General features: G+C 57.5%; 1 protein-coding gene and 1 non-coding gene across 4 annotated transcripts; both read right to left on the bottom strand.

The window, feature by feature from the left end:
* Window positions 1-314: 314 nt before the first annotated feature.
* On the bottom strand, window positions 315-10,776 carry CERCAM (cerebral endothelial cell adhesion molecule). Of its 3 annotated transcripts, none has more exons than XM_042964960.1 (14): window positions 10,544-10,710; window positions 10,127-10,259; window positions 9,025-9,135; window positions 8,733-8,850; window positions 7,576-7,710; window positions 7,268-7,472; window positions 5,441-5,560; window positions 5,029-5,105; window positions 4,818-4,924; window positions 3,884-4,016; window positions 2,149-2,276; window positions 1,805-2,008; window positions 1,157-1,412; window positions 315-848 (listed from the first exon to the last, which is right to left on the bottom strand). In XM_042964960.1, the coding sequence occupies exons 1-13, from the start codon at window positions 10,617-10,619 to the stop codon at window positions 1,157-1,159; spliced, it is 1,803 nt and encodes a 600-aa protein (XP_042820894.1). In that variant the 5' UTR covers window positions 10,620-10,710; the 3' UTR covers window positions 315-848. The 3 variants fall into 3 exon arrangements, with proteins under 3 accessions (XP_042820894.1, XP_042820896.1, XP_042820895.1); XM_042964961.1 differs by lacking the exon at window positions 315-848 and adding an exon at window positions 895-1,046; XM_042964962.1 differs by lacking the exon at window positions 10,127-10,259 and having other exon boundaries at window positions 10,544-10,776.
* Window positions 10,777-18,984: 8,208 nt separating this feature from the next.
* On the bottom strand, window positions 18,985-19,201 carry LOC122233356. Its single transcript, XR_006210906.1, has one exon. It is a non-coding gene; the product is annotated as a small nucleolar RNA U3 (small nucleolar RNA).
* Between the last annotated feature and the right edge of the window lie 4,068 nt (window positions 19,202-23,269).

Raw genomic sequence — 23,269 nt, 5'->3', positions numbered from 1 at the left:
CCCAAGACAGCCCCAAAGGGTGAGCATTCACTGTGGGCCGGGCCGGGCCATTCCATACCCACCCAGCCACGACACTTCTCTTCCATGTCCATTTCACCACCAGACTAAGACCCAGGGAGGGATGGCATCCACACCAGATCACCAGGCAAGGAGATGGTCATGCCCAGTCAGCCTGACTCCTCCTCCAGGCTGCCCTCCTCTCTCTGCTTCTCCAACTGCTCAGCCATGACACCTCCATATGGGCACCCTTGGTGGGAACCCTTCCCTCCGAGACCTCGTGACACACAAAGAGGCTCATCCAGGAGTTAGACATATAAAGTGCACATACCAGCTGGCTTTTATTGAGGGCCTACCATGTGCTGGGCACCAAGTCTGCAAGGGCCCTCCTCTCACCCACCCTGTACTTCCCACTGGCCAGGGGAGAGGGTGGGCCCAGGCAGGTGAGACCCAGGCGTCGAGTGGGGAGGGGACTGAGGTGGAGGTAGAAGATGGCAGAAGGGCCCCAGCAGTTGGGTCTGCGGGGAAGGCAGGGCTCCTGGTGTCGGCCCAGTTTGGAACTGAAGGCTGGGGAGCCCCCCACCTTCCCCCCCACCCCGGATCCTGAGTCAGGAGGGTGAGAGGAGCCCTGCCCTTTTGCTACATGAACTTCGGAGAAGGGGACCCATCTCTGAGTGGTTTCTCCCCACGTAAGGTGGGGCCAGAGGGCAGAGTGGCCATGCCTAAGGTGACAGTCGGGTCTCTATGGGGTCTGTGGCTTCTGGTGGCGGCTCCTGCCAGCGATCTCCAGGTCCGCTCCCTGGCCAGCTGCGGCCTGCTCCTGAGAGCTCTTCTGGAGTCACTGCCTGGACCTGGTGGGACAGAAGAGGCGAGAAGAGAGAAAGAGAAAGAACGGGAGTGGGATATGCAGAGGCAGAGACAGGAGAAGACACAGAGAAGGTCCGAGAGACAGAGACAGGCAGGGAGAGAAAGCTTGAGGTGGACACAGAAATGCAGGGAGCCACACGCAGAGACAGAGCCGCAGGGAGGGAGGGAGGGGAGAAGGCAGGCTGAGAAGGGGAACACAGAGACCCAGATGCAGTCAGCCTGCGGGGGAGAGAAAACCGAGGCACACACGGCGGAGTAGGGGGGGGGGAGCTCTTCCCAGCCCTGCCCTCACCTAGAGCTCGTCCCGGGGGTGGTGGGGATGGAGACTGTGCCCGCTGCTGCCAGCCAGGTCCAGGGGGGGGCCACGCAGCGTCTTGTGAGAGCCACTCCAGCTGATGATGCGGCCGCTGTCATCGTCCCAGGGTGAGGATGTCTCCGTGTCGCTGAGCCACTCGGCGTCCCCTGCGTAGTGGGTGGGAGCAGCGAGCAGGGGCCGCGCAGAGAAGGCACGCAGGTCCCGTGGCCAGAAGTGCGCCTTGTACTGCTCACTGTGAGGCCGGGGAAAGGCTCAGGAGGGCTGAGGTGGGGCCCTGCCTGGAGCCCGGGCACCTCACCTGCCCGAAGCCCCTCACCGCCCTCCCCCTCAAGACCTCACGACAAACTCCAGAAGCGGAGTTTCTGTCATCTCCATTTTCCAGACGGGGAAACTGAGGCTCAGAACAGAGAAGTGGCTTGACTAAAAACCACACGGCAGCACAGGGTTTACACCTCGGTTGGTCTGACTCCAAAGCTAGGCTGGGCTACTCCTCGGTGACCTCGCATTAGTGACTCAGCCTCGCCAGCCTCAGTCTCCCCAGCTGCCCAGCGAGGGGACTTCATGCTTGTGGAGGTCGGCTCCCCGGGGTCAGGTGACCCTGCCCTGCCCCCACCGGAGACTCACTTGGGGTGCTGGTCAAACATGATGGGTAGGAACTCGTCCACAGGCAGCATTCGGCGCAGGGGCTGGGAGGCCAGCAGCTTGCGAGCACCCGCCAGGCTCAAGACATACGCCAGCGTCCAGTAGGAGTACCCGGCCACCACCAGGTGTGGCAGCCCCCCCACGGCTGCCTCTTCCTCAGGGTTCACCTGCTTCCGGCCCAGGTAGCTATGGGCGACACCAAGGGGCCCGGGAGTCACTGTAGGTCCTAGGGTGTCAGAGGACCCCTTCCCCAGTTGCATCCCACAGGCCAGGCTCGGTGGGGAGGCCGTCCCTCTCCCCTGCCCCTGGAGGCGCAGGCTGCCTACATCAGGTCCCACAGGAGCTTCTCTGCCTCCACCTCCTCCATAAGCCGCTCCAGTCGCCCCCTGAAGTTGCTCTCAAAGCGCACATCGTCCTCAAACACTAGGACCTGGGCCAGGCCCCTGGCAGCCACCTGTGGTGTGGGGGAAGGGGACACAACACAGGGGGATGGCTCTTTAGATTCAGGCTGTCCCCTTCCACCTGCCTGACAATGACTGACTCTCCCTGGCCTGAGTTATATGCCAAAGGTTCAGCCCTGGCCATGTCAGTCAGCTGCTCCAAAGCCTGCTGGGGCTCCCACCTCCTGGGGACTGAAATTCCAACATCTTGCTCTGGCATTCAAGGCCCCCCAGGCCCCCTCCCCTGAGGTAGAATCTTCAAGTAGAATCATGACAGCCATCATAACCTTTGCTGTATTCACAGAGCGCTGCCATACCCCAGGGGCCACAGAACTACTGCTTATCCCAGGGACCCTCGAGAGGCAGGACACAAGACGTCCCTGTACTGTAGTAAGGAGACGGAGACACAGGGAGGTACGACCACTTGTCCAAGGACACAGCCCATAGCAGAACTGGGATCTGAACCTTCATCTACTGGACTCCAGGCCCAGTTCCTCACCAGGCCTTCTGGACTTTTCTGAAGAAAGACTCTACCCCCCACGATCCCTAAGAAAAAGTACTTTTTGTAACTTCTGGAAATGTGAAAAGAACATGAAATCAGCACGGTTAACGGTGAAATAGAAATCACGTTCAGAGACAGTCTCCATCTGTTCGGAGACAGAGGGAGACAAACAGAAATATGAGCTCACATGCACATATTTCGGCTGCAGTAGAAAATAAAAACAAGAAGCGGGCCTGGGTGCTGCCTCCTGGAGGGGGCACCGTCCCCTTGCAGGGCCAGTCCCCTCGTCCCTCCTCAGTGGCCAGGCAGTGACCTCTCACTGGTGCCCATACCCGCAGCCCTAAGCTGAGTCCTCCTGGCCAAGTCCCAGGCCTTTCTTCTTCCCACTTCTGAACATACAGTTCCTTCCTGCCTCAGGGCCTTTGCTCCACTGTTTTCCTCTGCCCAGAAGACTCTTCTCACTGCCCTTCAATGCCACCCTGACCCCACATCAGTCCAGGAATCTAGGCTGGTCCACACTCTAGGACAAGCCTGTACATCTACCCTCCATGGCAAGCTTCGTTCTTCCTCGGTTTCTGTGCCCTCCCCTGGTCCCTGAGCCCCAAGAGAACCAGAAAGGCCTTTTTTTTTTTTTTTTTTTTTTTTTGGTTTGTCTCTGTATTCTCAGAGCAGAATATCTCCTAGCACACAGGAGGTGCCCAACAGAGATGACAGAATGAATAAGATACAGGGATGAACACAGTTCAAAGCTGCAGGCCAGGTCTTGGGGCGCCTGGGTGGCTCAATCGGTTAAGCGTCAGACTTCAGCTCAGGTCATGATCTTACGGTTCGTGAGCTCAAGCCCTGCGTCGGGCTCTGTGCTGACAGCTCAGAGCCTGGAGCCTATTTTGGATTCTGTGTCTCTCTCTCTCTCTCTGCCCCTTGCCCACTCACGCTCGGTCTCTCTCTCTCAAAAATAAATAAACATTAAAAAAAAATTAAAAACAAAAAAGCTGCCGGCCAGGTTTTTAAAAATATATGAATTCACCCACGGATTCCCTTGGGTGCTGAGCACAGAGCAGTGAGTAGGGTGGCCCCGCTCTGCCCGCGGGGGGTGTGGGCCCAGAGGGGGTTCCTCACCTCCTCCCAGATGGAGTGGTGGCTGAGGAAGCAGCCCACCTCGCCCTTGGTCAGTGTGCGGCCTGAGTAGGGGTCCTGGTAGCCGGGGAGCAGGTCCACGCCGAGGCTCCTCATGATACTGCTGTTGAGTGTCCTGAGGGAGACGGGACTAATGGGGTACGGGGTGCCTGCCAGGGACCCATCCAGGGGCGCCTCGCCTGTGCCTGTTGGGGGCACCCTGGAGTTTAGTTTGAAGGAGATGTCAGCCTTGTTACTGCTTCATGTGGCCTGAAGCTGTCAGTAGATGGGGAACACGGTATCTACCCCTTGGGCAGACGCCCAGGGAAAAGACGGACATCCCGCCATGTGAAGGGCGGGGGGTGGGGGTGGGGGTGTAAGTGGCAAACAGCAGTGGGCAAGTGCAGCCGTGTGACCTCTGGTTTCCCAGGGCCACATGACTGGCCTGCTCCCGCCCCCACCCATCAGGGACCTAAGTCCAAGATAGAAAAGAATAAGCCTGATAATAATAAAGACGCCTAACTTTTGGAATACTTACTATGTGTCAGGCCCTGTGCAAAATCCTCACTGAGCCCTTACAAGTCCTAAAAGGGAGACACAATCGTCTGCCATTCACACAGCAGGGCTGAGAGGTGGCGGTAACTTGCCAGAGGTCACCCAGCTGGCAAGTGACAGAGCTGGAGCGCAAGCCTCGGGGCTCCAGATTCTGGGCCTTAACCACCGTACTCTCCTCCCTCCAGTAGGCTGAAGGAGGCCATCCTGTCCTGTCGGGGTCTGCCCTGGGATTCTCTATGACACAATGACTCAGGCCCTGTGTGAGTACCTTCTGGAACAGCTAACACTCAATTCGTTTGTCTGCTCTCCCCATTCCTAGGGGGCTCCAAGGGACCACACTGCTCCCTCAGCTGCCCAGGGCCCCACCCCCAGGGAGACTCACCGGCCATCCACAGCATCCACCACGCGTCCAGATATCTCCATCTCCCAGAGCGAGCTTAGCATGCGTTCCCGGCGGTCGGGCCGGCGGGCCAGGCTGATGACAAAGACCTGGAGGAGGAAGGGGAGGTGGGTGCAGAGTCGGGGGTGGGTGCAGAGGGAGGGGAGAGCCCACCCACCTCTTCACCCCGCTCCTGTGGGCTGAGGGGACTTACCTCATCAAACCCCATTTTGCTGGGTTTCTTTGGGGGCCGGGACACGTGAGCTGAGGCCCACATGGGGGGCCCGTCCACTGCAGAAGAAAAGTACCCCCTAATCATGAATCCCTACTGGCTCTTGTCAGCAGCGACCCTGGAGTCCTAGCCCCCCACTTCATTTTTGCCCCCTCGGCAGAACACCCAGCAGGAAGAACCCTCAGAGATCATAGAATTCACCTGCCTTCATTGTAGAGATGGGGACAATGAGGCCCAGCGGGGAAAAGGACTTGCCCAGAGACGAGGAATGAATTAGAGGTAAGGCTGAGACCCCAAGCCTACTGCCCAGTCAGGTCCAGGGCCTGGGAGAAGGGGCACAGGGGGTGGCAGGGAACAGTGGCAGCCGGCTAGCACCCCATCTCCCAGCCCTCACCTAGCGCCTCCAAGATCAGGTGGATGAAGTTGACCTTCTCGTCCTCCAGCCCCTGGTGGGATTTCACAGGCACGTTCATGTACCCATAACGGTGCTCGTTGCACACGTGGACCGTGACTCCTGTGGAGAGAGGCCGGGTGGGTGCTGCAGGCGGGGCAGGGCTCTCAGAACCCAAAGCACGTGTCTTCTTGGGGACTCAGTGTCCCGACCGTGGGGCTGGAGGGAGAAAGGGCTTTACTCAAACAGTATCTAAGGGACCCTTCTGCTGAGATGGTTTATTCATTCAACAGATGTGTCTAGAGTACCAGCTGGGTGCTGGGGGATGGTGGTGAGCATCCTGGGGAGGGAGGAGCAGACAAACTCCCACCTGACCACAGCCATCGGGCCAGGCCAGCCCCACCCGCTAAAGCTCCCCCACCTATGCCCGTCCCTGCTGCCCCGCCTGGATCCAGCACCATCACCTTGCGCCCAGACCCCTCTAAGCAACCCCACACCTCCTGCCCCGCCCGCGCTGCCCTCCACCTTTTCTATTTCTTCAATATTTGTCACCTTTATTGTAATTACTCATTTCCCTTTTATCTCTTATGGGCTGCGAACTCTTCAGCGACAGGCGCACAGTATTTACTTAAAAGTCAACCCCATGCCCAGCAGGGAGCACAGAGCCTGGTCCAGAGCAGGGACTCAGTAGCTGGGCGCCGGAAGCCTGAATGATACAGACAAAACCCCATTACAAAATTCCTTCCAGCGGCTGCCCCTTGAAACAGCGGTAGCCTTGGAAAAGCAAGGGAACACTTCCGCTTCTTCTCACGGATTCTCCATGACTCTGTTTTTCCTTCGCTCACTTTTTGCACTTGGTAAGATTTCCTGTCTTGCCTGTCTGCAACGGACTCCACCAGTACCCCTTGCATGAAAAAGCCAATTACCACGCTTTCCCCTCTGGCCACTGTTGGCAGCCCGCTTGCTCACGTACGGCACTTCTGGATTAGATGGTCACTTCTCATTCTCCCCGAATTAGTCTCTTCTTAAGATTCTCTTTTCAACACTGGTGTCTCTGTCTCACTCCCATCTCTGACTCTTTCTCAGGACTGGATTTAGCCCAATTCAGCCCAAACACCCTCCAGTAATTTCCATTTTAAAAATAATGCCAACATCAGAGTGTTCCTGGCTGCCCAATGTTCTCAGGCTAAAGACCAGATGCTTGCTGGTCAGGTCCACATAGGCTGGCCCCTGCCTCAGCCTGTACCATGTCTCCCTCACTTATTGGGTTCCTGTCACCTGCCTTCTTACGTTCCCTGCTACCACAGGGCCTTTGCACTTGCCGGTCCCGTTGCCTGAAATGCTCTTTCTTGCTCTTATTGATGCTTTCCCATATTTTAGATCTCAGCCTCGAAGTTCATACCCTCCAGGAAGCCTTCCCTGCCAGATCTATTCTGGTCTAAGCTCCCTGAGCACCTAGAATCAAGAAACATTCCTTCCTGTCATGGCTGTGATTGCACACTGATTTGTGAGCTCCTTGGACTGACTGGACTGGAGGTTCCAGGAGGGCAGAGGCTGCCTGAGTTTACTCACCACTGTCTCCCCAGTGCCTGGCACATGGTAGGTGCTCCATAAACATTTGCCTAATGAAACAATGCATGAAAGGGCCAGGAATCCATAAGAAGGACATCTAGCCTACTGGCACAGCGGGCTCAAGAAAGGCTACGACCTGGACCAACAAGAGTTTAACAGGATGAATTGGAGACTGGAGAAGGGTGTGCAAAGCAGAGGGAACAGCATGTGCAAAGGCCCAGAGGCCTTCAGGAATGCTCACAGAGAGCTGGTCCTCACCAGCAGCCTGGCAGGAGTAGGCGAAGACGATGATATCGTCGAAAGGCCAGGTGTAGTTGGGGTGAGGGGGGTAGAAGGCGAGTTGGGCTGCTCCCTCAGCCCGCAAGGATACCAGGAAGGTGGAATGGACCATGGGGACACGGAAGCAGCCCCGGCGTTGGCGGTTCTTGGTGGGGAAGTAGTCGGCTGTGCGGCGGTAATAGCCCTGGGGAAAAGGGTTGCTCTGAGCTATGACAGCGGCCCGTCCTCCCCAGAGCACTGCTCCCCCGCCATGGCCCACAGACCTGAGGCCTCCATCGCAGCCTTACCTGGGGGGTGATCCCACACCAGAAATTGGAGTAGTAGGTCTGGGAGTCCAGCATGGGGGCCACCACGGGCAGCCGCTGCTCTATCAGAAGCCTCAGTGTCTGGTTGTTGGTCAGAATGTTGTCTGTATCTGCGAACTTTTGGGAGGTGGCTGTCACAGGTCCCAGCCTTGTCTGGGCTACACCCCCAAGGATTCACTGAGTGGGATCCCTCTGGATTGCCAGAGACCCCACATATCTCCTGGGATCCGAAGGGTTTCCGTTAGAAAGTTCGAACCTATAAACAAGGTAAGTTTGTTTCTGGACCAAGGATCTAGTCTGGAGCACTGGTTCATGGATTGGGTCCAGCGGTTAAACCTGAGTTGCTGATCTAAGAACTTTACTTAAACATTTTTTAATGTTTATTTATATTTTTGAGAGAGAGGGGAGTGCCTGGGTGGCTCAGTCGGTTGCACGTCTGGCTCTTGGTTTCAGCTCAGGTCATGATCTCATGATTTTATGGGTTCAAGCCCCGCATTGGGCTCTGCGCTGGCAGCATGGAGCCTGCTTGGGATTCTCTCCCTCTCTCTCTATCTGCCCTTCCCCCACTCACACTGTCTCTATCTCTCTCAAAAATAAATAAACTTAGAAAAAAATATATTTTTGAGAGAGAAAGAGCATGAGCAGGGGAGGGACAGAGAGAGACAGAAACAGAATCTGAAGCAGGCTTCAGGCTCTCAGCTGTCGAAAGGGGCTCATCAGCTCAGAACCTGATGCAGGGTTCGAACTCCCAAACTGTGAGATCATGACCTGAGCCAAAGTGAGACGCTTAACTCACTGAGCCACCCAGGTGCCCCGTGAGAACTTTATTTTAGATCTGACTTAGGGAGTAGAGTCAAAGACCTACTCTGAGTTCTAGTCCAGGGAACCAGGCTCAGTTTATACTCTGGGCTCTAGGAATCTAGGCTCAGTATATACCCTGCAATCTGTCTCAGGGATCCAGGCTTAGTAGCTAATGTGAACTCAAACATGGGGATCCAAGCTCAATCTCTGGTCTGGGTTCTGACCCAGGTTGCTAGCTGGAGGGTCCAGCCTACAGGTTTGTGAAGTCACAGCAAGATGTCTATCAGGGACTGATACCGCCGCCTGAGGGAAACTCCATCGTAGCCAGGCTTTCTTACCAGGATGTAGTCAGCCCCCCAGTCCCTGGCAAAGGTCAGGGCTTCCTGTTTCAACTCCATCAGAAACTGGTGTCTTTCTTTGGTCCAGTGCTTGGGACCCTCTTCATCTGGGTAGGACCTGAGAGGGTAAAGAGACGAGATGTTCCCCTGGGGCAGGTACATGTGGTCCTCGTCTCTGCAGAGCAGCGGACAGAGCCCTGGCCTGAAGGCTGTGGCTTGGGGCTGTCCCTTTTCCTCTCTAGGTTATAGCTATTGCCCATCTCCCCAGGAACCTTGCCCCTGAGATCACCACCTGGGCGCCCCCTCAGGCCTCCAGACCACAGCTGCATAGTCATCACCCACAGCGGCTAGCCACTCCTGCAGCATCTGTGTGGTGTTGTCCGTGTTGTGGTCCGTGGCACACCTGGGGACACGGGAGGAAGAAGGGTGAGGGGGCAGAGCCACGGAGGAGCCAAACCCCGAGGCAGCCGTGACCCCTGGAGCACCAGCACCTGTGAGGCTAGACCCTTGGGTGCTGCAGCGGAAGGAGGTGTGCTACAGAGTAAGGCAAGCAGCCGGGTCCCAGTCACAGGTCTGTGACCCACTGCGGGACCTCAGGCAGGTCCCATCGGTCCCTGGGCTTCACTTTCTGCCTCTGTAACTGTAAGCTGTCCTGCGTGGCTCATGGGCTGAGACGACAGGACACGAATGCATTTGAAAGAAAAAGTACCTCGACTCTGAGGAACACACCTGCCACGTGCCCCCGATACCTTCCGCCCTCGCCAGGAGACAGGTCAGTCCCTTCCCCCTCTCAGGACTGAACAGAAGAGCTGCTGCCTCCCCTGCCCGAAAGCTGTAATAAGGACCAAGCCATACTCTGAACATCCCCTGCGAAGGGCTGATGGGACGGAGCTCCCTTACCACAGAGCACAACCTGTCCTCTGTGGAAGGGACTCCCAGGACAGAGGGGGACGCAGAGGGCTCAGCCAAGACCCCGGGTTTTAGGTGATCCTGCCCCTTTAAGCCAGTTCCCCAGAAGTGAGGACTAACTACGTGTCACGTCTTGGCGGGGTGGGAACTAACTAACTCCCAAACTGTGGTCATTGTGGGCCGCCTCCCCAGGCCACGCTCCACCCCAAGCCCAACTTTGGTGTGTTGTGGGGGGTAGTTTGTCATTTCTCTCGGTTTATCCCCAACCTCAGCTTGGGACTCCTCCCTGTTCTGGCTTCCACGGACTGTGGCCTCTGATTCCAGCGCCCTGTGGGGACGGCTGGGGGAGAGATTCTAGGGAAGGGGCTCTGCCCTCGGATGGCAGGACCCACACCCTCCACAGAGAGGCTGGGACCAGCCCAGAGAAGGAGCAGTTCTGACCCCTCTGCAGAGCAGCATGGAACCAGACTGATAAGCACCCTCACCTGCTCCCCAGGATCCCCCAGTCCTGCTGATCTCTGCCACGTGGGGACCCAGGGAAGGCCAGCTGTTCCTGTCTGCTCCACTCCGGGTCAAGCCAGTCACAGGGCCCACGGGGCTTGAGTTTGGGCTCTGAAGCTAGGGCAAGAGGACCCCACTTAAACCCAGAGGAGGTCCCCATTGGAGGAGTAGGGGCCGGGGTGAGTGTTTCGGGGTCAACCTAAGTCCTCAGAGGTCAGTCCGCAGAGCCAAGGGGATAAGGGGTTCTTTCCAGGGGCTCGCGACTGCGGAGGGCCTGTCTGCCAGGGGAGGGGCCTGTCTGGGTGGTGTCTGGACGAGCAGACGAGCCCATCTGGGGTGGAGGCTGCCCGTGGGACCCGGGGGTACATGCCCAGAGGGTGCCAATGCCCAGTCTCTCTCACCAGAGGGCCAGCCTGGCCCGGGGGTAGTCCAGCCGCTCCAGCGCGCCCAGGTAGTGGGGCAGTGAGTGCTCGGCATTGCGGGCCAGGATGGTAAGGACCACGGCGGGCAGCGGTGGCTCCACGACTCCCGCAGCCTGGAGCCTCGCCCCCAGCAGGAGCAGCAGCTGGAGCAGCGGGGCGGCGGGGGCGGCGCGCATGGCGGGCGCTCGGGCGGCGGCGGCGGCTGCGGCCCCCGGGGCTCTGGCCCGGCCAAGGGGAGTGGGCGGTGCGGCCGGGCCGGGGCGGGGCCCGGGGCCGGGGCGGGGCCCGGGGCCGGGGCGGGGCCCGGGGCCGGGGCGGGGCCCGGGGCCGGGGCGGGGCCGAGGCGGCCGGAGAGGGTGGGGGGAGCGTACCCCCGAAGAGTGGGCTCCCCCTCCCACCCGCTACGCGCCGATTCTCAAGTGCCCTCTCCTCCGCCAGGGGCAGCGGAGGACCAGGGCCCGGAGACCCGCCCCACTCGCGACCCAGGGGCAGCGCCCTCCCGGCTGGGCGCCGGCGGGGGGAAGGGAGGCAGAGGGGAGGGTCCCGGGGGACGGCATCCGAGCCGCCCCGGTGCCTGAGAACGCCCCACTCCGAAGCCCGGAGCGTTCAGCCCCCGGAATCCGGCTCCACTGAGCGTCCGGCGCCCCTGAGTCCGGAATCCCTGGCCACCCATCCGACCCTCGGACCCCAGTCGCAGCCCCGCGGGGCGGGACCAACCGGCGGCGGCCCTAGCCGGGCTCCCGGGTTCCCGCCCCGCCCCCGCCCCCCGGGCGCCCTCTGGCGGGCCCATGAGGAACTTCTCAGACCTGCGCGGCGACTCCGGCTTGGGGGGCGGGGCGGGGGTCCCCCGGCCCTGGGCGCGCCATCCAGCTGCGTTCCGAGCGCTGCGTCTTCCACGCGTCGTCGTCCTCGCCTCCGCCGCCAGCGCCGGCGGTGCTCCGGCCCTTTAAGAGAGCAAAGCCACTCAGGCTACGTGTAGAGCTAGGGGGAACCCCAGAGCCCGCACCTTGACCCAGCCACGTACAAAGCAGGAGGTATAGCCTCCCCTGGGGCAGAGTCGGGGTCCTGAGGCCCCAGCTGAGATGGGAAGGGGGCTCCAGCTTCTCCTAGGAGAGGGCAGGAAAGGGAGGGGCCTGAAGGCACCAGCGGCAGGTTCCATCTCAGTGTCACTTTCTCAGGTTCAACTCTGGTCCTCCTCTGGGTGGGTTTGCAAGGAATGAATGCACTCCAAGCTTCTCTTGGCATGGAGCCTGGCCCCGGAAGAAGTGCTGGGGCTGAAAGACAGCACTGGAGAAGAAGCCAAGCTCCCCTTCCAGTCACCCCCCCCCCCCCCCCACCGTAAAGGCCTACTTTCCTATGGCTCCTTTGGGTCTCCCTTCAGGGTCAGGGAAGAGGGCTAAGCCTATACACACTAACTCTGCTGAGGGGGGAAGGGTGGGGAACCAGCAAGGAATGGACTTGCCTGAAGATGGGGCAACCTGTGGGGGCATTGAACCCTGGAGTCCTGGTCTCCAGCCCCACCCACTCCAAAGCTTCTAGGTGGCTAGTGGTCCTACAATGAAAGGTCTGAGGTCCTCTGGGAGAGTCCCTTCCCTTGCATGGTAGCCTCTGGCCAGAAGGCACTCCCAGCCCCAGAATGGGGATTCCCTTTCTAAAAGGAAGCAGTGTGCCCCTCCTCTCCCATCCTGGAGTCATCCCAGAGCCTCTGTCCATCCTGCTGGTCACAGGGGTTTCCAAATTCTTCTCCAGCCTCAACTCCTCCTCCTCAATTCTCCTCCTTCTCCTCTGAATGCATTGACCCCTCCCATTGTCCCTTTCCTCTCTCCCCAGTCCATCAAGTGATCCAGCCTGTCACTGACTCCCTTGCCTGTGGGTTCTCCCATCAACCCTGCCTGGGAAAACCCTATAACCATCTTGCTTTTTGGCATGTTGGGGCTACTGCAGACAGGATTTCCACTCTCCACTGGACTCTGATCAGGCCCAATGGGCCGTTTCCCCTGTGCTGCTCCTGCCTCCTCTCCTCAGTGGCATGTCACAGCTTCTGCAATCTCTGCTCCAGGAGGATCTCCCTGATACTTTTTGGAGAAAAGAGAAGCCCTCACCTGGGAGCTCTCATTTCCAGCCTGCAAACCTCCATCCCCTTCCCCCAAGCCTACCGCAGCTCTCACTGCCTGGTACCACGGGAAGAGGTACCCCCTCCTCAGGATGGAAAGGCCCCTAAGCTCTAAATGCCCTTGCCCTTCCTGGAATCATCAGCCTCCCTCTCTTCTGGGTGCTTCCTTTGACATTCCAAAGGACTTGAATCCCCCCCAGTTTAAAACAGGAAAACACCAAGCTGTTTGCGGGCCCCCAGTCACAGTCTTATCTTTATCTCTCTCTCCAAACCCCTTGAACTAGGATCTGTGCTTTGCTCCAAGGGTCCCTTCCTCATCTCCGTTCCACCAAACGGCTCCTGCCAAGACCAGAGTCCTCCTGGCCACTCCCCACAAAGGATATTACCTCCTCAACCAAGAAGAGGGTTCTCTTCAGCAGCTGACCATGTGGGCCACTCTGTCTTTCTGGAAAACCGCAAGTGTCTCCACTACCCATTTGGACCCACATTCTGTGTGTGTGTGTGTGTGTGTGTGTGTGTGTGTGTGTGTGTGTGTGTTAAATTAAACTCTACACTCAGGGGTAGGGCTCAGCCTTACAACCTTGAGATCAAGAGTCACACGTTCTGCCGACTGAGCCAGCCAAGTGCCCCAAGATTCCATTTGCTCAAAACAGAACCCTACCCTTTCCCCCCAACATCTCCCCCTCTGGTGGCCTCCCCAATTTAGAGAATGGCACCTCTGCCACCTGGTCCCTCAAGCTGGAGAGCTGGGTGTCACTGATGCCGCATCCCTCTTTCAACCTCATCCTGGCAAAACCACCTCCTCAATATCCCTGGCACTTGGCCACCTCTTTCCTTCTGCTCTGCCGCTCGACCGGTGTACCAGTACCACTCACCTGGCCCACAGCATCTCCCAGAGACCTGCCCCCCACACTTTCTCCCTAGAAACCATTCTGCCCTCAGCCACTCTTTCTAAATGCCCTGGGTTAACACCCTTCAGGGACTGCGCACTGCCCTCAGTATAGGGCTCAAACCCCTCACAGAGCAGCGAGGCCCTGCATGGCCTATGTGACACTTCTCTGACTCCTCTGACCTCCCCTCTCCTCTAACCTGCTCAAGCCGATTTGGACTATGTACAGTTTTCCCGAACACTCCATGCTTTAGGACTGTCCCACATCCTTTTGTTTGTTTGTTTTTTCTCCGCCTGAACTTCTATAGGCCCTCCTGTCTCAGCCTTCAACTAACTTCCTCTGGAAAACCTTCCCCATGTCATGTCTGGGGGACTTACCCTGCCATGGCACCCTATATAATCCCATTCATTCAGCAAGTATTTATGGAGCACATAGTGCCTAAGACAATCTCTGCTTCTAGGGTGCTCGCATTCTGGTGAGGGCACAGACAGGAAACAAACTGATAAACCAATAGTTTCAAAGAATAGTAGTGCTATGAACAAAATAAAACCAGTTCATAAGAACGGAGAGTAGCTCAATGTTGGGGGGCAACATTGAGGTTATTTCAGGGCACAAGGGGAGCCTGCTAAGGGCAGTTCTAGCAGAAGAGTGTTCCACCTGGAGGGGACAGGTTGGGCCAAGATCCTGCGGGGAGAACAAGCAAGGAGGCCAGTGGTTGGAGCCCAGGGAGCAAGGGAGTATGGGAAGAGGTGAGGACCACCCAGGGCCTTAAAGCTGCATCAGGATTTTGGATGTGTTTTAAGTGCAACAGGAGGACGCTTGGGAGTGCCTGGGGGGCTCAGTACGTTGAGTATCCAAGTTTGGCTCAGGTCATGATATCACAGTTCCTGAGTTCGAGTCCCGCATCGGACTCTGTGCTGACCCCTCGGAGCCTGGACCCTGCTTCAGATTCTGTGTCTCCCTCTCTCTCTCTGCCCCTCCTCCACTCGCACTGTCTCTCTCTCTTAAAAATAAACACTAAAAAAAAAAAAGGAAGACATTGGAGAGGGTAAGCAGAGAAGTGATGTGATAATGCCTTGAAAAATTGCTCTGGCTGCCACGCAGAGGGTGGGCCAGGGGGGCAAGGAGGGAAGGAGGAGATCACATTCAGAGAGACAGATGACAGTGGGCAGAGAGCAGACGCACTATGGAGGCAGAGCCCCTGCCTTGTGGGATTCCGTGCGGGAGACAGAGTGAGGAATCTGGGTGACTCGGGGCTTGCAGCTGGACTGGCTGGTGGGCTAGTTACTGAACGGGGAAGACCTGAGATGAAGCTGGTGGACGGTGACTCGAGGTCTGTCTGGACCTTATTTCGAGCTGCCTTTTAGACTCCCGGGTGGGAAGATCACATTCCAGACCCTCCTGGCTGTCAGTTCTGAGGCGGGGACCCGTCCATCTCGTTTACCATTTTATCCCCAGCCCTAGAGCAGGGCCAGCCGGACCTAAGGTGGGCTCTCAGTAGAAATATGGTGGGTCACGGACTGAGGTGGGCTGATCATGCACCTGTACTTCCACTAATTTTTTTTTTTGCCCCCAGATAGAATAACAGGACATACTCTGCAGAGGTAATAGTGGGCCAGATCCACAGAAATGCTAAAGCAGTGGTTGTCGGAGCATGGTCCCCAGACCAGCCAGCATCAGCCGCACCTGGACATTGTTACAAATGCAAATTCCTGGGCCCCTCCCCACACCCACAGAGTCAGAAACTGTGGGAGCGGAAGTTAAAGCCACAAGGCTGCCAGGCGGTTTTGACGCGGGCTAAACTTTGAAGCTGCTGTTCTATGGGGCCTATGGCCTCATTCTCGGGGTCATGTAGACTCTATGCCTGGGAAAACAAAACAAAACAAAACAAAACAAAAGATGGTTTGGGCCCTTCTTGCTGAATAGGTCCAGACCACCCTGGGCCGACATTTAACTGGGCTCTGGGCTACCCCCGACCCCACCCGGACTCCCAGAATCCTCACACCCATCCCTCAGCCGTTGTGGTTCTGGGCAGAGCCAGGTGGTGGCGCCAGCGCCTTAGGCTTCAGTCTGGCTTTGGGAGCTAGAGACCCCGGAAGAATTGTCCCCCTCCCCTGCGCCTTCTTCCCCGCTGGGAGCCTCTGCTCCAAGGCCTGTCCGCTGGCAAAGGCTTTGCAGGATGGCCTTCATCAGGGAGAGGGGCGCTGAGGCTGGCACACCCAAGGTAGGGGCCGACCCCCTCTTCCTGCAGGTTAGGAAGGTGGGCTAGAGAAGCCCCCTTGGTCAGAAAGAAACTAGGGGTGTCTGGCCTGTGGACTTGGGGGTCAGAAGCCCAGGCAGGTGGCTCCGGTCCAGTGGACTCTGGTTACACCCGTGTTAACCCTCCGCCTACCCTGCCCAACCTCATGTGAGGTCTCAGGTGTTTCTTCCCTGCCAATGGGTGGGGGCAGCCTGGGGGAACCCCAGGGCCCAGACAGAGCCTCAAGGTTGGGGGTCCTCACAGCCTGGCAGCCAAGCAAGCTAGGAACAGGGGCCCAGGGCAGAGAGGTTGCTTGGATGGAGCTCTTACCAGCTGCCAGCTTCACGTCTCCTGGGTTGGGGGCTCTCTGGGCCCCTGTCCTGCTTTGTGGCCAAAGGAGCCCAGCATCCTGGCCAGAGGAGGGGCCCATGCCCTGCTTCTGGTCCTGGGTGCAGCTCGGTAGACAGGAGTCCAGGAGACCCGCCTGTGCTCCTTCCTAGCTCAGTTCCGAGCCCGGTTCCAAGAGGACCCAGGGCTGAGTGCAGGCTCGACCCCCATCGGCTCCCCTGCCCCTCATCTTTCCTCTTTGAGGGGAGACTGAGACCCCTTGCCCAGCTGGAGTCACTCTGCCCATTCTGCTTAGACCTAGCATACCTTGGCCTCTGCTCCAAGAATCCGCCCACACCCTCTCATCTCCAGGGGTCCCACCCAACGCCCACACCCACTCCAGAGGACCACCCTCTCCCTCTTGGCCATGCCCTCATCTCCCAGGACCCCAGATGTGGAGCTGTCCTCCTCTGAGGCTCTGCCTCTGTCCTCAGGAAGCTGGGGCTAGGCCAGCTGTTTTCCCCGGGTAGCCAGCTGTTTTGCCCATCAGGAAGCAGCTCTGCGAAAATTGTTGCTGTGGCTGGGGCTGCAGCGTGGCAGCCCCACTGGGCCAGGGCCTGGGAGCTGTTAACTCCTCTGGGCCCAGCCAGCTCCTTCCTACATCCACCACCCCAGCCCCCCACCCCGCGGGAGTAGCCTGTTGCAAGACTTCCAGAGACCCCCCAAGAAGACCAAGCCTTGCTATGCCCACCCCCTCAACAGCTGCTAACCTGACATCCCCTCCTCTCATCGGAGCCTTGTCCTCAGGTGACCCCAGGTGAGAGGAAGTTTCAAAGGGACAAATTTGTTCAGAACAATAACAATAGCAATAAGAATAATAATAGCTATCATTAACTGCTGTGTGCCAGGCATTGTGCTAAGTACTTTCAACATATTATCTAGTTTAATTTTCACCACATCCCTGTGCATCGGGAATGTTTTCATTTTACAGATGAGGAAACTGAGGCATGGCCAGTGTAAGTTGCTTGCCCGAGCCCAAGCAGAATTGGCGTTTGAAACTGGTCTGCCTGCCGCTATCCGGCCAGTCCTGGCGGTTCTGGAATCGCTGTTGCTGTTGCTATTTAAGTTTCTCCCTGAGCTCCTTGCCCGCCGCACTCCCCCCGACCCCACCAGGAAAGGTATCTGGGTATCGGTAGCACCATCTGTGAAATGGGATCACTGACGGGAGGAGTCACCACCAGCTCCCGGAGCCATGCCAGGCTCTGTGCTCAATACCTTCCAAGTATTTATTAGTAGATCATTCCTCTGGGTGGCTGCGGGTCAGCCTGGGCTAGAATCCCGGCTTTGCTGTTCTTGGCATCCTGGCTTTGGGCAAGTGACTTTACATCTCAGTGTCACGGTCCAAAACTGGAAAATGGACGTGAGAACAATATTCTGTGTCTTTGATTTTGTTGTGAAAGGATGGTGATAATGCAGGTGAGGTGGTTAGCCCAGCACCCAACCCAGAGAGGGGTGGGAAGTATCACCCCTTACTGTTGTGACTGCTAACCATAATCTGGAAGGATCTGAGTGGCCCACCTAGCACTGTGCACCCCCACACCCAGTATGGAGCTGGCACATAAGGCTCTGGACCCTGGTCTGTGGAACCTCCATGGGGACAGCAGGCTGCAAGGGAGATACAACTTGCCCAAGATCACAATTACTGGGGTAAAGCTGTGGGGATCCCAAGGCCTCCTGCACTTAACTCCTGCACCCCTGTGGCCTTCCTTCCTGTGGCCCGAACCTGGTCTGGTGGGAGGGGGAGAAGGGACAAGGGAACAGGGACAATCCCAGGGCTGAGACAGCCCAGAAGGTGACTGGGCCATGGCTGGGTGGGATCTCAGGGTCTGGGAACGACCCCTCAGGATGCAGTGACCCGTGCTCTCCCCCTTTGTCCTCTCCCCCCCTGCCCACCATGGGTCAGCTCCCTGGTCCCAGCCTAGACATCTGGAACTGGGGCAGACAAAGGACCGCGAAGAGGGACAATAACCTTCTGTCCATTTTCAGATGCCGGGCCGGGCCTGGCCAGGGCTGGGGGCCGGAGCCCCGGCGAGGCGGTGCCAGGCCCCCCGCGGGCAGCGGACAATGTTGGCAGTGATGGAGAGGAGGCATTTCAAAGCGTTTTGTTCCCGCTGACCCCCTCCCCTCCACATCTCGCCCCAGCTCGGGGTGAGGCCCCAGCCCCACCCCCAGCCACCCAGGCCCCTGCTCCTGGCGGCTTGGGGACCGGCCACATTCTTGACCTCAGGGGAAAAGTTTAGACTCTTGCGCCCTGGGCAACAATAACAGTGTCACAGAACTGATTTAGGGGGAGCACTTACCATCACAAAGCAGCAGACAAAGAGCCAGGGCTGAGAACGCGACGGCTTCTGCGCCTACTCCTCCAAGCACTGCTACTTCTCTCCTGGGCTCTGCCTGGACCAGACTGGGTGCCAGGGTGCTGGACCCAGGGGGCTCCCCGGAGGAGGGCCTGAGCTGGGGAGGGAGCGAAGGAGAAGGGATGGGGATTCCACTGTGGATGGGGGCGGGGGGCGCTGGGAGCTCCTTCCTGCTCTGCCACCAATTTGCCAGGTGACCCTGAGCAAGTCCTTCCCCATTCTGGGCCTCAGTTTCCCCATCTGTAATGAGGAGGCTAAACTATAAGGCCCAAAGCATGAGGCTCTTATCTTACGAACAGACGGATTTCCATGATGATGGTGGTGATAGTGAGAAGTATTCACCACTTTATTCTGGGCATTCCACAGCAGGTGCCAGGCATGGTGATCACTAACCCCTTTCTGGATTTCATTTTTTTTTTTTTTAAATGACAGAGACCACTCAGTGACATCCTCTCTCTCCTGCTCTCCCAAAGGAAGAGAAGGACAATTATCGATGGCAAGTGGCAGGTGCAGAAGCAACACCAAGAGCTGGTTTCACATCCAGGAGAGAAGGCTGCCTCCTGCTTCTCTTGTGTTTTCTGGGGTTCCAGAAACTGGAGAAACTGAAACTGTCAATGACAGAGGATAGAAATGACCCCTGGAAACAGTCTTTTCATCACCTTTGATCGCTTAATACTCAGCAACCTCATAAAACAGGTGCATCATTAACTCCTGTTTACAGCTGATAGCTGATGCTCAGAGAGGCTGAGCCACTTGTCCAGGGCCACACAGCTTTGAGTCTGTGGAGCTGAGACACCAGGCAGGACCGGCTCACTTCTGATTACACCGCAGTGGGAAGGAGAGGGGCAATGAGGCAGCTGGACCCTGGGGAGTTCTGGGTGGGAGGGCCTCTCCTCCCAGGCCAGAAGGCTATGAATAAATAAATGTCTGATTACCCCCAGGGGGGATTCCACCCTTGGAGCAGGTGCTTTTAAAAACGAGATTGATTCTTGTCTGTGAATAGAGGTTGGCCTGGGCAGACACCCAGATGCAGGGGATTGGACGAAATGACCTCTGGTGGAGACCTCCTAAGAATAAGAAGCAGGATAGAACATTTAAGGGCCCCTGGCTCTGGAGCCAGGTTATGGGTTCCAATCCCCACTCTGATTTTTCCTGGTAGCGTGTCCATGGACGAGTTACTTCAACATTCTGTGCCTCGGTTTTCCAACCTGTAAAAGTGAACTCACCTTGTAGGAGTGTGGTGACCATTCAGTGAGGTACACAGAAGTCCTTAGAACAGTGCCTGACTCAGTGAGGGCTGCCTGTTTCTATTCAGTAAGATCCTTGCAGCCAAGTCCCATAGCCAGGGCACCTCAAGGTGGGCACTGCTAGGACCCTGTGGCAGTCGGTCAGCTGTTGACCTTGCTTTCCAGGAAGTGGTTGGATTTTGATTACAGCATGAGGGACTATGGTTAGACACTGCGAGCAAAGGGGACCTGTTCTCGGGATCTCTAAGGCAAAGACCAACCGTGGCATTCCAGGGGCAATCAGAGGAGATTGTGACAGGGGTGGCCCAGTCCTGGGCATGGTGCCCGGCCTGGGAGAGGACAGGAAAGGGAAGGAAGCCCTGGGAGGTGCTGTTCAGAGTCTGCTCCTCTCCACCCCTGAAATCCAGAGGGACCAAGCCGTACTCGGAAAGTGAAGGAGAGGTGGCCAAGCGTGGTGCCCAGGGTACCACCAGTACTGCCCTCGGGGTGCTAAGGGAGCCTGGTGGGTTTGAGTCCCAGCTCTGCCAACTTGGCTGTGTCACCCAGGATGAGTTGCTGCCCCTCTCTGAGCTCATTCCAGAGTCTTTTAGAATCGAAGTGATCAAAGGAGACCCTCACAGGAGCCTCTGTGATTCCACAAGTCTAATCGAAAGATTGGCTTGGAGCCCAGGAGTCCTGCTCCCCAGACTCTAGCCCCTCCTGTCTCTCCATCCTCAGACTTCACCTCCAGCCTCTTCAACCATCCTTCCCTTCAGCTCCCCTCACCCAAGTGAGGCACGCACCACAGAGGGTGGTGAGATGCGCCACAGAGGGCGAGGAAAATGTCACAGATTCTTGGGGGGTGGGGGATGGTCCTAGCCTCCCCCTCCCTCACTTTCTGGTCATGGGGCCAGAGGAGAACTCACCTGGGCAGAGCATCTTGGGGTCCCCTCGGCCCGGGAGGCAGATGGCACTGCTGGGGCCCGTCTCTGGCACAAAGTGACTTCCCACCCAGTTCCTGCTGCTGAGAAGGGCTGGTCAAGCAGGACTTCAGGTGCCAGACTGCCCTTCCCAGGCACAGATTTTCCTGGCATCTGCCGGGCAGTAAGGGCACTGGCTGGGGGTTGGGCAGTGGCGCAGGGAAAGATTCTGATGAAGGTGTCTCTTGGGGGGCTTGTCCACAGACCCTAAACCCACTTCCTTTCTGGATGCTGTGGGCCAGGGGTCCAGGAAGCCATGGGCTCTCAGGAGCGGGAGAGGGCTGATCGGGAGAGGCTGAGATGAACCTGGGCCCCTGCCCCATCCTACCCCACCCCAAAGAGGCCAGCAGGGCCCAGGCTGAGGTGTTTGCTTTTCCTGTCTCTACACTGACTCCATTCAGAGCAGACTTTCTCCACCCCCCGGCCTGCGGCCAGCAAGCCAGGGCACCAGGGAGAGAGATCACCACCCCCACCCTCCTTCCTTTGCACCCCCCAAATGCCATCTTCACTTCAGGGAAACGGCAGCTTCGAGGGCTTCCTAGTTTTTGAAGGAGGGCACTGCAGAAGTAGGGGGGTTGGGGAAGAGGGGGCCCACCCCAAAGGAGAAGAGGAACAGAGTACTCTGGAAGGGACTGGTGGAAGAACAAGAACGGGCTCCTAATGGAGGAGGCCTCAGGCAGAGGTGGGGCGGGAGGGGCACAATATGGGGAGCTACAGGCAGACTGGCCCAGGAGGCAGGAAGCGCCTTTACAGGCTGAGCCAGAGCCTCAGGCCTGGCTCCGTGCCACCAAGGCCCACAAGGCCTGAGGCCGACCCTGAGGCTGGGAGCTCCAGACTCCCACCTGAAACCCCCGGGACAGGGGCCCAGGCCAGGCTGTGACCTGGTCTGGGGCCAGGGGAAGGAGGAGGGTGAAAAGTTTCCCCAAGTCAGAAGGCCACGGGGGAGGCGTCTCAGGGGGTCCTGCTCTTTGCTCTCTCTGACTGTCACGTTGGTACATAAAGAGGGTAGAAAGGTCAGCTGTGGCCTTTCAGGTCTGTGGGAAAAACTCTGCCCACTTCCCTAATGCATATTTATTGGTGTGAGCCGCTGGGGTGGGAGGAAGCCCCCACCCCTGCCCGCCTCCCGGCCAGGCCAGGTTAGCACTAAGAACAGGCTCCATGTCACCGAAATCCTACTCTTTGTCTCCAGATTGGCTCCAGAGTCCTCTCCCTTCCCTCCTCCCCTTGGCTCCCCCCACCCCCCTTTGGGGTTGCCAAGCAACTGTGGAAGGGTAGCTGAGATATTTTCTTTATTACAAGCAAAAGCAAGACAGCATCATGGCCCCAGGAGGGGAGCAGGGTGGGGGCTGGGGAGAGGGCGTCCCGTGCTCCAGGGGGACCTCGCTACCTCGGTGCGCTCTGGGCTCGGACAGTGGGGAGACTCAGAGCCCCAGAGAAAGTGGAGGACGGAAGGGGGTGGTGGCAGTGATGGGGATGGGTGGGAGCACAGATCCAGGCTACAGAAAGGCTAAAAGAAGCAGTGTCAAGGGGCCCAGGAGAGCCCCCACCTGTCACCCACCAGCTCTACATCCAGGCCGAGTCACTTCCCTTCTCTGGGCCTAAGTTTCCTCCTCGATGAAATGGGGATAATGACACGTATTACTATCTCATTTAATGCTCACATCAACACCGAGAGAATCCCAGGCAAGCTCCACACTGTCAGCCCAGATCCTGACGCGGGCCTCTAACTCATGAACCCTGAGATCATGACCTTAGCTGAAATCAAGAGTCATACGCTTAACCGACTGAGTCACCCAGGAGCCCCTTTATTTTATTTTTTTAAGCCCCAACGTGGGGCTTGAACTCATGACCCCAAGACGAAGAGTTGCATGTTCTGCCCACTGAGCCAGCCAGGCGCTCCCTGCAACTCTTTTTGCTCAAAACAAAGATTTTTTTTTTTTTTTTATTCGAGTGTCGTTACGCACTGTGACATTAGTTTCAGGTGTACAACATAGAGATTCAATGTCTCTACAGTTACTCTTTGCCCCACAAGTGCAGTTACCATCTGTCACCATACAAAGGCACTATCACAGTATCATCAACTATATTCCCTATGTTGTGCCTTTTATTCCCGTGACTTCCTCATTCATAACTGGAAGCCCGTACCTCCCACGTCCCTTCACCCATTTTGCCCTTCCCCCACCCCTCTCTCCTCTGCAGCTTTACTGAGATGTAACTCACACACCATGCAATTGCCCATTTAAAATGTACGCTGTCGGGGTGCCTGGGTGGCTCAGTCAGTTGGGCGTCGGACTTCAGCTCAGGTCATGATCTCATGGTTCGTGCGTTCGGACCCCTAGTTGGGCTCTGTGCTGACAGCTCAGAGCCTGGAGCCTGCTTCAGATTCTGTCTCCCTCTCTCTTTGCCCCTCCCTTGCTCCCTGTCTGTCTCTCTCTCTCTTTCAAAAATAAACGTTAAAATTTTTTTGAACGGAATCAGGCAATAGGACTCGGTCCAAACTCTTAACTTCCAGT

The sequence above is a fragment of the Panthera tigris genome, chromosome D4 (assembly GCF_018350195.1).
Source record: "Panthera tigris isolate Pti1 chromosome D4, P.tigris_Pti1_mat1.1, whole genome shotgun sequence".
In the NCBI taxonomy this organism is placed as follows: domain Eukaryota; kingdom Metazoa; phylum Chordata; class Mammalia; order Carnivora; family Felidae; genus Panthera; species Panthera tigris.
This window is presented reverse-complemented; position numbering and strand designations above follow the sequence as displayed.

Excerpts from the sequence above, each read along its gene's own strand:
- CERCAM (XM_042964960.1), bottom strand. The coding sequence starts at position 10,619 with ATGCCGAGCACTCACTGCCCCACTACCTGGGCGCGCTGGAGCGGCTGG. Across the intron at positions 5,561-7,267 it reads CTACTCCTGCCAGGCTGCTG|GAGTCACGGTCCACGTGTGC; the intron begins GTGAGGACCAGC and ends CTCTCTCCACAG. Across the intron at positions 5,106-5,440 it reads CCTGATCTTGGAGGCGCTAG|TGGACGGGCCCCCCATGTGG; the intron begins GTGAGGGCTGGG and ends TTTCTTCTGCAG.